Source organism: Chiloscyllium plagiosum, unplaced genomic scaffold (assembly GCF_037043375.1).
Source record: "Chiloscyllium plagiosum isolate Xiang-an unplaced genomic scaffold, Cpla_swu_hap1 HiC_scaffold_22, whole genome shotgun sequence".
Classification (NCBI taxonomy): Eukaryota; Metazoa; Chordata; class Chondrichthyes; order Orectolobiformes; family Hemiscylliidae; genus Chiloscyllium; species Chiloscyllium plagiosum.
The window spans coordinates 34,409,829-34,424,986 of NW_028270160.1; the positions used below are offsets into that span (position 1 = coordinate 34,409,829).

Consider the following 15,158-nt stretch of genomic DNA (forward strand, 5'->3'; position numbering starts at 1 on the left):
ACATGCAGGTCCTTGGACTCCTCCATCGCCAGACCATAGCAACATGACGGTTGGAGGAAGAGCGCCTCATCTTCCGCCTAGGAACCCTCCAACTACAAGGGATGAAGTCAGATTTCTCCAGTTTCCTCATTTCCCCTCCCCCCACCTTGTCTCAGTCAAATCCCTCGAACTCAGCACCGCCTTCCTAATCTGCAATCTTCTTCCTGACCTCTCCGCCCCCACCCCACTCTGGCCTATCACCCTCACCTTGACCTCCTTCCACCTATCGCATTTCCAATGCCCCTCCCCCAAGTCCCTCCTCCCTACCTTTTATCTTAGCCTGCTGGGCACACTTTCCTCATTCCTGAAGAAGGGCTTATGCCCGAAATGTCGATTCTCCTGCTCCTTGGATGCTGCCTGACCTGCTGCGCTTTTCCAGCAACACATTTTCAGCTCATTTTTCTGATAGTCATAATAAGTATTACTAACATAATTTAATATTCATATTGAATATATCTCACAGACAAACAAAATTATCTATTCCAAAATAAAGACATCACTATTAGCGGAGGTGAGTTCACAGTGATAATCACATTAAGCTAGTAATTCAAAGGCCCACATTCATGCTCTGGGGACATGGAGTCAAATTTCACAACTCCACCAGTAGTTGGTGGGATTTAAATTCAATTAATAAATCTGGATTTAAAATATTATTTCTGCAACGGTGACTATGAAACCATTGCCACTTGTTAAAAAACAAACAAAAAAAACAATTTCACTAATCTTCTTTTGGGAAGGAAATCTGGTGTCCTTATTCAGTCTGTTTTAAATGTGACTCCAGATAACTGCAAAGTAGTTGATTCTCAATTGCCCTCTGAATTGGCTTAGCTCACTGCTAATTCAAGGACAAATAGGAATGGATAACAAACACTCACCTTACCTCCAGTTTTATTCTGGTATAGATTCCAGATCAGACAGGCCTGTATCTTTAAGAAAGTCACATGGCATCACAATATAAAACATTCTGGTGTTTTATGCCATCTTGCCAGCAGCCATTTTTTTTCTATCTGAAGGAATCAGTCGGTTATGTGTGTGTATTATGTACAGTAATATCAGTAAGCACCCAACCCAGATCATGTGTGTAAATCTGTGTTATTGTAGCTTTGTAAGTAGTTACTGTTACAAGTAAACTTCAAATATCTATTGCAAGAGGAACCGACTGAATGTGGTCTGGGATATGCAGATCAATATTCATTAAACCAACCCTCCATCATTGACTAGACACTGAACTAGACTTGCCATATAAGTTCTGTGACAAGAGCAGATCAGAGACTATGAGTCCTGCAATGAATAATTTACTTCCTGACTCACTAAAATCTACTTACGATCCACAAGGCATGAGTTAGGAGTGTGATGAAATACTTTCTTGCAGCTCCAATGACACTCAAGAAACTTGATACCATCCAAGGTAATGTAACCCTCTTGATTAACATCACATCCACAGACATTCACATCCTCCATCACTGATGCTCAGTAGCAGCAGTGTTTACCATCTACAAGATCCATTGCAGAATTTCACCAAAGATCCTTAGAGTTACATCGTAAACCCATGAACGCTACCATCTATAACAACAAAGAGCAGCAAGTACATGGGAACACTACACACCTGGAAGTTCCACTCCAAACCACTCACCATCCAAATTTGGAAATCTATCACTGATCCTTTATTGTTGCTAGGTGAAAATCCTGGAATTCCCTTCCTACTGCCATTGTGGTTCTACCTACAACAAATGGACTGCAGCAGTTTAACTTGGAAGCTCACCACCACCTTCTCAAGGGCAACTATGGATAAGTCATAAATGTTGGCCCAACCAGTAATTCCCACTTCCCAGTAATGGATTTAAAAATGGCAGCATGATAGGCAGTATGTGGACAGTAGAAGGTTTCAGAAAGTGTAGACTAAAAACTGGTCATGACAGCTAGTTAGCTGCAGCAACTATACATACATGACAAATGTTACATATCCATCTGCAAAGACAGAAGGCATACTGCAGAGTGAAGTTATACCATCAAGTTATGATAACTACATTATGTCGAGATTGTTCATGTTGCACAAGATGTTATCTGAACATACAAAAACAATTACACATATCGATCCTTATACTTGTGATTCATTCTCTGATGGGAGAAGTTGGGATGTTGAATGATGACACAGATTCCAGACCAGACAGGCCTGTATACTTAAGGCAGTTACATCACACCATGATATGTAATGATCCACTATAAAGGTATCTTACTTGCCTGTCGTCAGTCTGCCTGTGTAAAGGAGTCAGTATAATCAGTTGGTTATGTGTAGACTAATATAGAACAACATTAGTAAGTACTGACTATGCATGCATGGCTGTGATATCCTAACATTCTAAATAGGTATACCATCATACCAATATGAGTTAAGAACCCGACTGTTTGCGATAAAAATTATGTAGACTAATATATAGTAACCATAAAACTTCATCACTAGTGACACCCACTTCCCAAAAGAAGTGGTGAGAAGAAGATGTAAGAATAAATTTTTAACATTACAGAAAGAGGAAACACAACATTGGTAGGACTTTTCAACAACTGATTATCCATATAGCTGTAAACTGGTTTATCTGTCTCTTTGCTCTAGTTGAGAAGATGATATTAAATACTAGAATACCATGGAGAAGCTGTAGGTGATTGGTTTATTACTTAACACTAATCAATTGACAAAACCGATTGACTTCTATATCAAATTTAAGGGGATAGGATGATCCCTGTAAGTCATGTACTGAATCTAAAATGCACTTACCAATATCAATAATTACATACATGCTGAAAGAATGGAACAGTTATCATAGTATTGAAACATATAGATTATGATACCCAATGGAATTGTTGTAGTAACAAAAGAAATCTAGATAGCAATACCAAACTAGAGTTGACAGAATAAATTTCAGAATATTCATGGTCATTAAGTGTTAAATTATTAACACAATTCACTGCCTAAGTTAGGAACCTGATCGATTTATTTTGGAGTTGTTACTTTGCAATAATATGCGGTATGAATGGGGCTCTGAAATGTATGTTACTGTAGCCCAGTGCACATTTTCTATAAATATTATGATAATTATTAACTTCAGTTAAGTTGCAGCAGTGAACCAGATTCATAAAATGGAAAGTAAGCAAAATAGTACCATGAAATTCAATTAAGACTATGTGCTTATCCATTCGTACTGCACCTGAACAAACAATTCCAGAAATTATAGATGAAAGCTTTTAATATCTTAGAAGAAAGAAAAAAATAGTCTCAGCCATCATTTTTCTTTCATTCTTGCATTGCATTATATTTAGCATTGGTTCTTTGTCAAATGTTTATCATCCTCTCGAGTTATAGATATGGCACTGCTCACATTCACGTCAGAGGCAGGTAGTCGCTCCAAATGTAAAGCCCGTTTCTTCAATAACTTTTGTCTTCCTTACAACTTGCACTGTCATGCAGCACATATGCAGTGTTTACAATTATATCTGGTGACAACATTATGACACAATGTACTAACTCCATAATTTGCAGGAACCTTTATCACCTGGAGAGATGGATTTTACATTGCTACCTGTGTACCTGGTAGGCAGAGAGGATGGACAAGAAAGCCTAGAAGAGGTTGTGTTATGAAGGAGAGAAATAGTGGGATAACTTTCCCTCACCCCTCAGTTGTTCACAAGGTTTCTTTATTCTTTAATAGGAGGTGGATGACACTGGCAAGCACAGCATTTTTCTTCATCCCAAATTGTGTTTGAACTGATTGATTTGAAATGCTATTTCAGAGGGCAGTTAAGGATTATGGAACAGACTTCCTTCTCTAAAGGAGAGTGGTAAACCAGATCGACATTTACAACCATTATTCATGGTCACTTTCAATTCCAGATGTATTAATTCAATTTAAATTCCACTAGCTGCTGTGATGAGATTGCAATCTATGTCTCCTGCAGCATTAGCATGAGCTTCTGGATCATTATGTCACCATCTTCACCAATATGCCTAAGGCAGACAGTTAAGAGTGAGAGAGTCTCCTGATTAGCCATGTTTGATGTGGAGATGCATGTCAGTTTACAGACTGCAGACTAGTAACCTGTCCTGCGAAAACAAAAAACAGCTATCGATACAGATGTAAGCATTACGTTGGCAACCTCATATGCCACAAGGCATGGAAAAGGAACAAAAGAAGCATTATTTTGTAGGGATGGACAGAGCTTACAAACAATCAACATCTTCAGAGAAGGAGGAGAAAATATATATTTTAGGAGTGATTTAAACCATTTGAGTGTTATGACTTCAGTAGATAGACACAAGCAGGTTTTCTGATAAGTGTAAATCAGAAGAAAAAACAGTTTACTCACTCAGAGTAATAAAACAGAACAAAATACTCACTTAATCAAACACACAGACAAATACTTATAAGAATGGAATAATGAGAAACAAATCACATGTTTAGAACATAGAACATTACGGCACAGTACAGGCCCTTCTGCCCACAATGTTGTGCTGAGCATTGATCAACCTAACCTACACACACCGCAATTTATTGCCGTCCATGTGCTTGTTCAGCAGTCGCTTAAATGTCCCTAATATCTCTGACTCTACTGCAAGTGCTTGTAGTGCATTCCACACATCCACCACTCTCTGTATAAAGAACCAACCTCTGACATCTCCCTAATATCTTCCTCCAATCACCTTAAAATTATGACCCTTCATGACAGTCATTTCTGCCCTAGGGAAAGGTCTCTGGCTATCCACTCTATCTATGTCTCTCATTACCTTGTAAATGTCTATCAAGTCATCTCTCTTCCTTCTTCTCTCCAGTGTGAAAAATTAATCCTTTAACATGAGATCATTGCAGGTATGGATGAGATCATATCTCACAGTTCTTTGAATGTGAATTGACATGTGAAAGCCTCTGGGTTTTCAGACAAATTGTGGTCAACAACTTGTTAAAAAGAGATTTTTTTTGCAGGTAGGAACAAATTGCCTTAGTCGAATGTTTGTTGACCACATTCTGTCTTCTTGCTGGAGGATGATCACTGTTATGTCATGTTAGTTTCCAAACTGATTTGACATTGGCTGGCTTATTATGCAAGGATCTTCCTTATTCATGAGAGAGTGACACAAGATTATTTTAAAGCCAAATCCCAAGGAATCAAGAAATGATAGCTGATAGTCCTTTAGCAACTAGTGCTTGCTGAAAACAAGACATTTCTTCAAGACTTTTGCTTTGCATTTATCAGGACATTTTGCAAGAAATATCAAAGGAAATGAACATTTACACTTAATGAGAGGAGACTGCTGATTGGTTGGAAAGCAGACTTTGATAAGTTGAGGTGGTGTGACAGAGAATGTTTCACCCTACTACAATGCATTCACTATGTAAATGGTGTTTGCCACTATCAGGATAATGTCATCAAGCTAAATTACATTCTGCTGATCACACAAATTTTAGTATGAACATCATATCTGATATGAAACATCAACTTCGCCACCTCCTGATGCTGCCTGGCTTGCTGTGTTCCTCCAGCTTCCTGCCTGTCCACTCTAGATTGTATCAAAAAGCATATCCCTTCAGCTGTTCACACAGGCCAGGCACTGACCTTACCCAACCAACCTGCCCTTGCAAACAAAACTAATTCAGGTTGTCAGGTGGGCTCATGGCACATCTGCAAGTTATATACATTAATGCACACGGCCTATCCTTTACTGATAGATGAAATATATATACACACATCGCACCAGTTACAACTCAACAAAGTAGGTCACAGTCATTCTTTGGTTAATTTCTCAGGAAATGCTTTTGCCGATTCGGGAATATCTATCTAGTTTAAGATTTAAACAAAACTTGGCTGTTAGTAGTCAGTCATCATTTCACTAGTGCATGCTGCATGGCAATGCCTTTATGAATCAGAGTCTGCTTGCTGACCAAATCAGCACTCTGCTCTCACAAATTATAAATATTGTTTACCCTTTATATTAGATAAAATTGTTTAGATTTCTCTGAGATTCCTCCTCATGCTTCTAAACTGTAGTGAATATAATCTTTACTAACTCAATCACTCCTCATATGAAAGTCCAGTCATCCCAAGAATCCATTTTGGAAATCTTCACTGCACTCCCTCGATAGCAAGAACAGCATTCCTCAGATAAGGAGACTAAAACTACATTCAATATTCTAGATGTGGCCTCACCAATGCCCTGTATAATTGCAGCAAGATATCCTTGTTCCTGTATCTGAATCCTCTATGAAGGTCAACATACAGTTTGCATTCTTTACTACATACTGCGCCTGCATGCTTACAAGATGACTTTCAGAGACTGGTGCAGGAGAACACCTAGGTGTCATTGAATATTTCCCTCTCTCAATTTACAGCCATTGAAATAATAATTTGTCTTTTCATTTTGGCTACTAAAGCAGATAACCACATATTTATCCACATTGTAATGTATCTTTCATGCAGTTGCCCACTTATTCAGCCTGCCAAATCACCCTACAGCATCCTCCTCATAGCTCACACTTCCAATCTTGTCTCATCTGCAAGTTTTGAGATATTACATTAAGTTCCCTTATCTGAATCATTAACATATATTCTGAATAGCTGGGGTCCTAATATTCTGCAGTACCCCACTGGTCACTGTTTGCTATTCAGAAATTGACCTGTTCTAAAACTATTCCTGCTTTTGTTTCCTGCCTGCTAACCAATTTTCTATCCATCTCACTATATTATGAATTTTAATTTTACACATTCATTTCTATGTGAGACATTGTAAAAAGCTTTCTGAAATTCCAAATAAACCATATGCACTGGATCCCCCCTAGCAACTCTTTTAGTTACAATCTCAAAGAATTCAAGTAGATTTGTCAAGCATGATTTTCCTTTTGTAAATCCATGCTGACTGTGTCTGATTCTACCACTGTTTTATAAGTGCTCTGCTATAAATCCTTGATAATGGACTCTCACAACTTCCCACTACTGACGTCAGATTCACTGGTCTCTAATTCACTGTTTTCTCTCTTACCTCCCTTTTTAAATTGTGGGGTTAAATGAGCTACTCTCCAATCTGTACGGAATGTACCAGAGTCTAAACAATCTTGTAAGATGACTACCAATGTATCCACCATTTCTAGGGCCACTTTCTTAACTACTCTGGGATATATATTATCTGGCAATGTGGATTTATCAGCCTTCAAACCCATTAATTTCTTCAACATCATTTCTCTATGAGTACAGATTTCCTTTGTTCCTCCCTCACACTAAACTATTTGTGTGATTAATTAATCCACTTTACTTCAAATACGCCATGCATTGAGATGCAAAGCCTTAAGGTCTGTTGTTTTATTGTTCTTTATCCCATTTCCAGTACTGTTAACTGTGGCCTTGTTTGATTCTAGCCTTTGAGTCCTCTTATTCCCCTCTCTATCTTTTATCTTGGTACTTCTTGCAAATTGTCTAGATGAGGGTAAGACAAAAAGCTTTAAAAAATGTGATTTTTTTCCAGCAAAGAGTAGCTAGCGTTATTGGCAGAGTTCCTCTTGAATCACTGACCTAGAGGAAAATAAAGACAGCCAAATACTCCATGATCACATAGAGAAAAGGGGCAGAAAGATCCAGGGCAGTGAATCAGCCATCCAGTTAAAGCTGGACAAAGGTCCGTCTACTAAAAGTAAACTCATGCTTCTGAAGTCTAAAGCTGTTAAGGACCAGCATATGTAACAGAGATAGTTGGATGAATCTATCAAGGTAAGATTTGATTACTAATGTTACTTTGTATATTCAGTTAAATTGAAAAATTTAATGATCTGTATCTGGTTTTATCCCATCAGGTGTTTCAATCTGACTTTCGGAGGATTGAAGTAGCACACAAGAAGCATGATTCAGGTCACAAAGTGGGAGATGGTGGTGAAGTGGTTATATCTCAGGGCTAGTACTGCAGAGGCTGATAGTAATGCTATGGGTACAGTTAATTTAATCAAAGCAGCTGGTGGCATTCAAATTCAATGAATTAGATTTGAAGGCTAGGTTCATTAATGGTAACCATGACAACTATTATTGATTGCCTTAAAATCTCCCACATAAATGCCCTTTAGTGAAGGAGATTTCTGTCCTTAGCTTGTTTGGCATGTAAATTTCAGGCTTAACTTCCCTGAAATGCCCTAATAAGTCCCTCAGTTCAAGGACATTAGGGACAGGCAACAAATGCTGGCCTTGCCAGTGATGCTTACATCCCATTAAAGAATAAAAGTAAGGAAATGTTATTGTAACATCCTTGGATAATTAGATAGCAGGCACACACCTAAATATAAGGTACTCAGGTCACTTAAAGATCTAAATCTGGTAACAGCCTCAATGTGTATGGTGGTGGGGGTGATCCGATAACTTGTCAAAAACAAAATCAGGTCTCCAAATGCACACATAACTTAAAGCACTACCTGATTGGCTTTTAGTAATTATGCCACTGGTATGTAGGAGGAAATTACTATCAGGAAGTCAGGAAATTACTGCAAAGAAGAACCAGAAAAGAGACACAGCAGCAGCAGTGAGAGCCTCAAAAGAATAAAGCATGTTTCTATTTGTCAGGGTCTGAATAAGTTTATTCTTTTAATGTTAGTTTCTTTAACAAGTAATATGCTAAAACATTATTTTCTGTGGCCTGTTTTTATAAGTGATTGTAAATATAATATCATAAAAGGCCTATGGAATTTTATTTTAAACATATGTTCGATAACAGTATGGGATTATAATTTTCTTCAGAATGTACAATGCAAACTGGAGGTTCTTGTGTCTAGTACACTCTCTAATATTCAATGTTATGATAGTAACAAATTCATTTTAGATTTAAAGGCAAGCAGGAAATTTTGAGGCTGTACAAAACGGATAGCTCATCAGCACAGACCTGTAAAAGGATAGGATGTAACATTTTCCTCTTCCTGTCCAACACAGTTACTTCAGTGCTCATAACTTATTTAACCCGAGTTTTACCATATTTTGACGAACTAACACAAAAATAATGGTCTCAGAACAATGGCAACATGTTGAAGATTAGGAAATAATGCTTAATGGTGAAGGAGAGATTACGTTGTAGTTCAAATAATTTGTAACACTCGGAAATGGAACAGAAACAATTTGTGGAGCAGAACACAAATTCTAATCAATTTGAAATTCAATAGAACTGAGATCAGAGACAGATTTGGTTGTGATCTATAATAATGGATTTCCAGTGGTGAACCAAGTTTGATGCCAAAAGAGGTGGGAGGGTGGAGTGTTTCAGCCACATAAGTAGGTGGTTTTATGTAGGGTAGGATGTTAGAATGTTAAAAATCTGAATTCCAATCCCAACACATCTGCTTCAGTTTTAATGGGGTGGGACAGGGAATGCATATGCAACAAACTCACTCCCAGGAGAAAGGGTGGAAATTTAAATACCATAATGATACTGTGTGCCTCATGTTTAGCACCATTTTAAGCTTAGTCCTGATTGGCTTAATTTCCAAGTTTTGGGAAAGTCAGCAGCTAAAGAGATGAAAGTACTGCCAGATCTGGGTGCTGGTGACTTTGCATTAACCTTTTGGATCCAGTTTTCTTGCTTCACCAAACCTCCACAATTGGACAAGCCCACATCCTGTCGATCTTTTCCCGACTCTTCTGATTTCCACTTCAACGTCTGTCTGATCACCTCCAGCAGGCCTGTTAGTTTCTCTGACTGCTCTCTGCAATCTTCCCTTTGAGCTTTGCTCTTCAACCTGTTCCAGATTCCAATCTTACCTTTGGCCTCAGATTTATGCTGATCTGAATACCCGTCTTCTCTCTGGCTTCTAATATTTCCCCAGCCCACCCCTGCCAAGTCTTTTCTATTTCTTTGTCCCTCCTATTCAATGGCCATCTGTCAAAAGCATACCTGCCCAACAATCAGACAGCTTCTAAAGCTGCGAGGTAGAAATAAAAAATGTGCATGCTAAATTTGGCAGGATCTGCTAGAAATTCATTACTTTAGGTTTCCTGTCCTCTAAGCAATCTCCAGCATCCTTTCCTGCCTCTGATTGAATATTCAACGCAACTGGTCACCTTATCTTTCAGCCTAAACAGAAAATAAAGAAACTTCAGCAGCTTAGATCCAGATCACTTTTCTCTTAAATGCCATGGAGGTCAGTCTCCTGGCACTCCTCAGAACATTAACTAATGCTACACCATTTAGTAATGCCTTCTTCTTTAGTACACCTTCTTCTGATCAATGCTCATCAGGATATCCCTGACTATGTGCTTAAAAGCATCATAGATTAGTAAGATTTCATTCTCTTAAGTGATACTACTTTTTCCTCTATTACTCTCCTGTGATCAGATACTATCAGTAAATCTTCTTTATGATAGTGTGCTGCATAAATCTGTCTCTGTGAAACATTCTCATGGAATCACTGTGATGAACTGAGTCTTTGAAAACTGATGCATCAAACAAAAGAATGAATTTTGTACAACCATACAATAGGTAATAATTTTTACTGGAGTTTTGATTTGTTTTCAACCCAGAATCATTAAAACTATTCAATTGGCAATAAAACCTTGCAATTGTAAACCCAAGGATAAAACATATGGCAACGTATTATTATGGAACTGGATAAAAAAGTAGTTAATTCTCCTCTCTTGCTTTGAACTCAACAGCATTTTTCATGAATTAAATAGACACATCAAAGCTGGGAAGCAGAAGGAAGAAAGGGTAAACAGCAAAGAAATGAAACTTGGGCCAAATCGTGAGTCAAAGGGAAGTGATTGTTTTAGGAATCAGACTGAAAGCAAGGTGGAAGATGGCAAGGCAATGGGAAACGAGGGGAAAAACCAGACGGAATGCTCGCAATGGCAGCCAGAGTGGTTCATTAAATTGAAGTGCAGAGAATGGGCACAAAAGCATATATAGTATTAGGGGAATGAAGCATGCACTGCTGAAAAAAGATCATTGAGATAATGTAGAGTGAGGTCATGAGAGCAGTAAAAACCAAAGAGCTCCAGGAGGACAAGAGCAATAGTCATCTTCTCAAATTACATAGTACCATTAAAATAGAAAGGGTATGATTAAGAATTGCTTTCCATATGTGCAAATCTAATATATTTGTTACTGTTTCTATATTAAATATTTGCTTTCTCAAGAAAGAAGTAGCACAGTTGACAATACAGCTCCACTTTATGCTACATATATGGTTAAACATTAGGTCAAAATGCACACTGCTCTTCAATACTGTCAAAATCTGGGACTCAATGGCACTCTTAATTTACCATTTCATCAGGCCTATATAAGTTTATGGTTATGCCTTTGGGATGATGAATGCATTTGCTATATTATTGTGGTATCAGCTTACATGGATTACAGGAGACCTGTTCCACTGCTAGAGGAGTGGCAGAATTTCTCAGTTGCATATCCATCCTATCTGTGACCCTGTCCCAAATACTCAGAACAGGATCATTAATGAATTGGAAGTGGGCAGCTGGCCAGTATCGAGGCACCTTCAGTTTTAACCAATGTGCAAGTAGGTTGTTGTTGTCTGATCAGCCAAATAGCCTCTTTCAGCACTGTAGGGATTCTGTGATATCCCTCAAGGTTTGGATAACATTCAGGTTTGGTAATTAATATTCAAACCATACACATTCCAGTCAATGGCTATTTCCAAACTACAAGTTCTAAACACCTTCCCTTGATGTTCAACGACAGCACCAGCATTGAACGTCCCTTCATTGACATCCTGGGATAACATTAACCAGAAACTTTTGATTCCAGTCTTGAAGATAGAAATTTGGGCCTGTCAGTGGGATGTTTGCCAGTGGAAGCTGTCACATTTGACAGGAAACCTACCCTCAATGGTCATAAACATAAGAAAACGTATCAGCAGAATCACTAATACACAATCAAAAGTGAGAATGTTGTTTGTTTTTTTTTATTCCGCAAGCCCAAGGACAGTAAAGTCAGCTGAGGTCAGGAAAATCAACATGGAGCAATACTCGGCAGTAGTAGTGCGATAGTACAAGTGCTTAAGCAGTAAATTCAATATTGGCCATGTTAAATACAGCAATGATATGTCAAACCAAGAGCGCTTTAGTGTTGATACTCAAACAGCAATTGCAATTCATGTGATTCTTCCAAGTAATCCTTCCAACATTTGGAATGAAATAGAATCAAGTTTCTCTAAGGGTGTTAAGAGTAAAACCAGAAATAATGACAATTTATTAACAGCAAGGCAAGGCCAATGAAAATAAACTGAAGTATATGGCTTCCAAATCAGAGCAGTTTATATCAACGTTCACCTTTGGCCCACTCTTTTAAGTGTTTCATTGAAACAGCAGGATGGCCTCAAACAATTCCCGTTCTGCAAATGTCATCAGGCAGCCATAAGAAGCAGTTCAAGCAGGTCAAGCATGGCTAAATCATCTTTTATCTGCTAAAGAAGTGAACTTTTCATTCCCATAAAGTAATTGATGTGTTGGTTCAAACAGGATCAAATGAAACTTATACTGATGTGTAAGTTTGAGTATTAAGCACTCCTCCACATATATATGTGATTTTATTTGAATGGTAAACACTTAGTCCGGACATTTTTAACAAATTAAGAGACTAAGAAGAATTAGAAATACATAAGCAATGGTGAATTTAATTGGTTAACATGGATAACTTTGTTAGTGCTGGCATAGTACACTTTTGGGCACTTTAACGACTATCCTTGAAAACATAGCAATGTGGTTTTATTGTTTGCAAACAGGAGATTGCAGTTACTTACCGTATGATTCTGTGTGTTTATGACAGCACTGCCATCCAATAGGTAGTGTGTCTCTGTGTAGTTTTCAGCAAAAAGCACACTGCAAAATAGGAACAGTATGAAACAGTTAAAAGCATAGTCCCATATAATACAGAGATCATAAACAGTTCATTGAATATATTGTCACTGACAAACTCTGGATCAGATGCACACAGTGTGATTCAAGATAAAAAAATCTTTCTTCCTGCAAATCTAAAATAATCAAGCACCAGTTTTTTCAATTACATAAAAACTTTGCAGGATAGCAATTTTTCTTTAGAGTTATACTACTTTTTTGAACATGGGCAGAACATTAAGCATAGAGCTATTTGGCCAGTTTCTCATAACTGCCAGAATTATAAATTATTATACGTGATTTTGAAACTCTCAGTGTCTGGACTGATATTTAATAGGGTGGATCTATTCATGAAAGGAAGTGCATTTCCATTATATGTCTCATTGTATATAATCCTTCTGATGTTACTCTTGAAGCAGCAAGCTACATTATGCTGTCCATAACCCCAATGCTCTGCCATTTCATCTGAAATGCAAGTCATGTTGCACTGAATATTATTCACCCAGCCCGGGTCAGTATGCAGCTTGAATGGTGTTCCTGTCACCCATCCTCCTCCCCTGACCTATTTTATGGTGGGACACTGCTCCTCATTGCTCCATTTCTGGGGAATTGAATGGATTAAACAATGTAAGAGCTGTTTACTACCTAACCCCAATGCCTGGACCCTCCTCAGGCCTCAGCTGGGAAGGATGCAGCGTCAGGGTGAGGGTTTAATGTTTTAGGCTGATTAGAGAGGCATTTAGTGAGTTGAAATAACCTGGAATTTCATTACATTTTTGCGGCCAAATCCTAAGGTATTAGGCCATATTAAGGCACTTGTGAAAACAAATGGTGCAGAATCTATCACTCCATTTTGCCAGCAGCAAAGATTTGCATCCTTTGCTCCATATATTGAGTTGTGGTGGTAACAATTTCAGATATGGTTACAGAATTGAGTCCGTTGTGAAGGTTTATGTCATCATGTATACTTCAGCTGGTTACTGCATGCAGTCCCAATCAGAAATATAGAAAAATACATCTCATGGCTGGGATTTACTTACTGCAATGAGGGTCTCTCCTACTTTCCTTCTGCCACCAGCAGAATCCATGCATTGTTTCCAGAGGGAAGGCCCAGTACTGGTAACCTAACTGGCTAGCATCAGGCCTTTCACACAATTAAAATGCCAATGGGTCAGCGATCACATCCATGGGAACTGCCTGTCAATCTGGTGGCTGGTGGCTGCTGTCTGCAGTGCTCCAAGTCTCAGCCCAAGGATTGCCGCTGGGTAGACTGTGAGAAACTTATCCCCATGGCAGAAATAAGATCAGAGGACTTGAGCTTGAGGTGAGGGGTAAGTAATTTAGAGGAGATCTGAGAAATTTTTTTGCACTCACAGGATGGTGGGAATATGGGATGTGCTGCCTATGAGGATGATGAAGGCAGGGACACTCACAACATTCAAGAAGCATCAAGATGAGCACTTAAAATACCAGGGCTATGGATTAAGTGCAGATAAATGGGATTAGTTGGTAAATGGTATTTGTTGGTTAGCACAGTTATGGTAGGCTAAAGGGCATGTTTCTACGCTGCATGACCCTATGACTCCATGGATACCTGGATTCAGGTAAATGATACAGGATAGGGAATGGTATGGGCTAGGGAATGGAATGAATGGGGGTAGGTGTAGAATGGGGCAATAGCAGTGAGGGGATGGTAAGGAGTTAGAGGCAAGGTCAGGAGTTGATGTTCAGAAATCCATAGCTTCTCAATTCCATCAATCAGACACTAAGTGTCTGCAAATGAGGGATTCGGCTTCCTACCAGGCTGCAGGCAAATCCAACAGGCTTTTAGGCCTACTAAATTCCAGTGGGCTCACCCAGCTATCTGGTGGTATTGGTCCATTCATAAGCTTAACTCAACACCAGTAAGCAGAATTCCCATATCGGGACCTTCCTACTACTAAGTTAATTGCATACAATTTTCCTGATGTGGAATTAAATATGGTTACAGCGTCCTGATTTTCCCTTACAACTCTGCCATCATGACTACTCTGGATGGTTCAAGTAAATTCAGTAGCAAATACTAATTTTAATTATCTTAACATTTCCCAGTGCATGTGTTGGGAGCAGACAGCATCCTTCCAGAGTTTGGTACGAAAAACCTTTATGGCAAGACATTTTCATCTCATAAAATTTTACTGCTCAAATTTAAATATCAGGAGACATAACAGTTTATATTTGTTTACTGTTCACATAATTCATAATTAGAGTTAATTAACTCCCAA

At 38.5% G+C, this 15,158-nt stretch overlaps 1 protein-coding gene across 5 annotated transcripts in view; it reads right to left on the reverse strand.

Moving 5' to 3' along the window:
- Positions 1-15,158, reverse strand: part of adam12a (ADAM metallopeptidase domain 12a) — a 345,430-nt gene that overhangs the window by 137,180 nt on the left and 193,092 nt on the right. For all 5 annotated transcript variants that reach the window (XM_087998950.1, XM_043712617.2, XM_087998953.1 and 2 more), the window contains one exon: positions 12,801-12,879. In XM_087998950.1, coding sequence (XP_087855076.1) covers positions 12,801-12,879 — 79 coding nt within the window. The remainder of the gene's footprint in view (positions 1-12,800; positions 12,880-15,158) is intronic.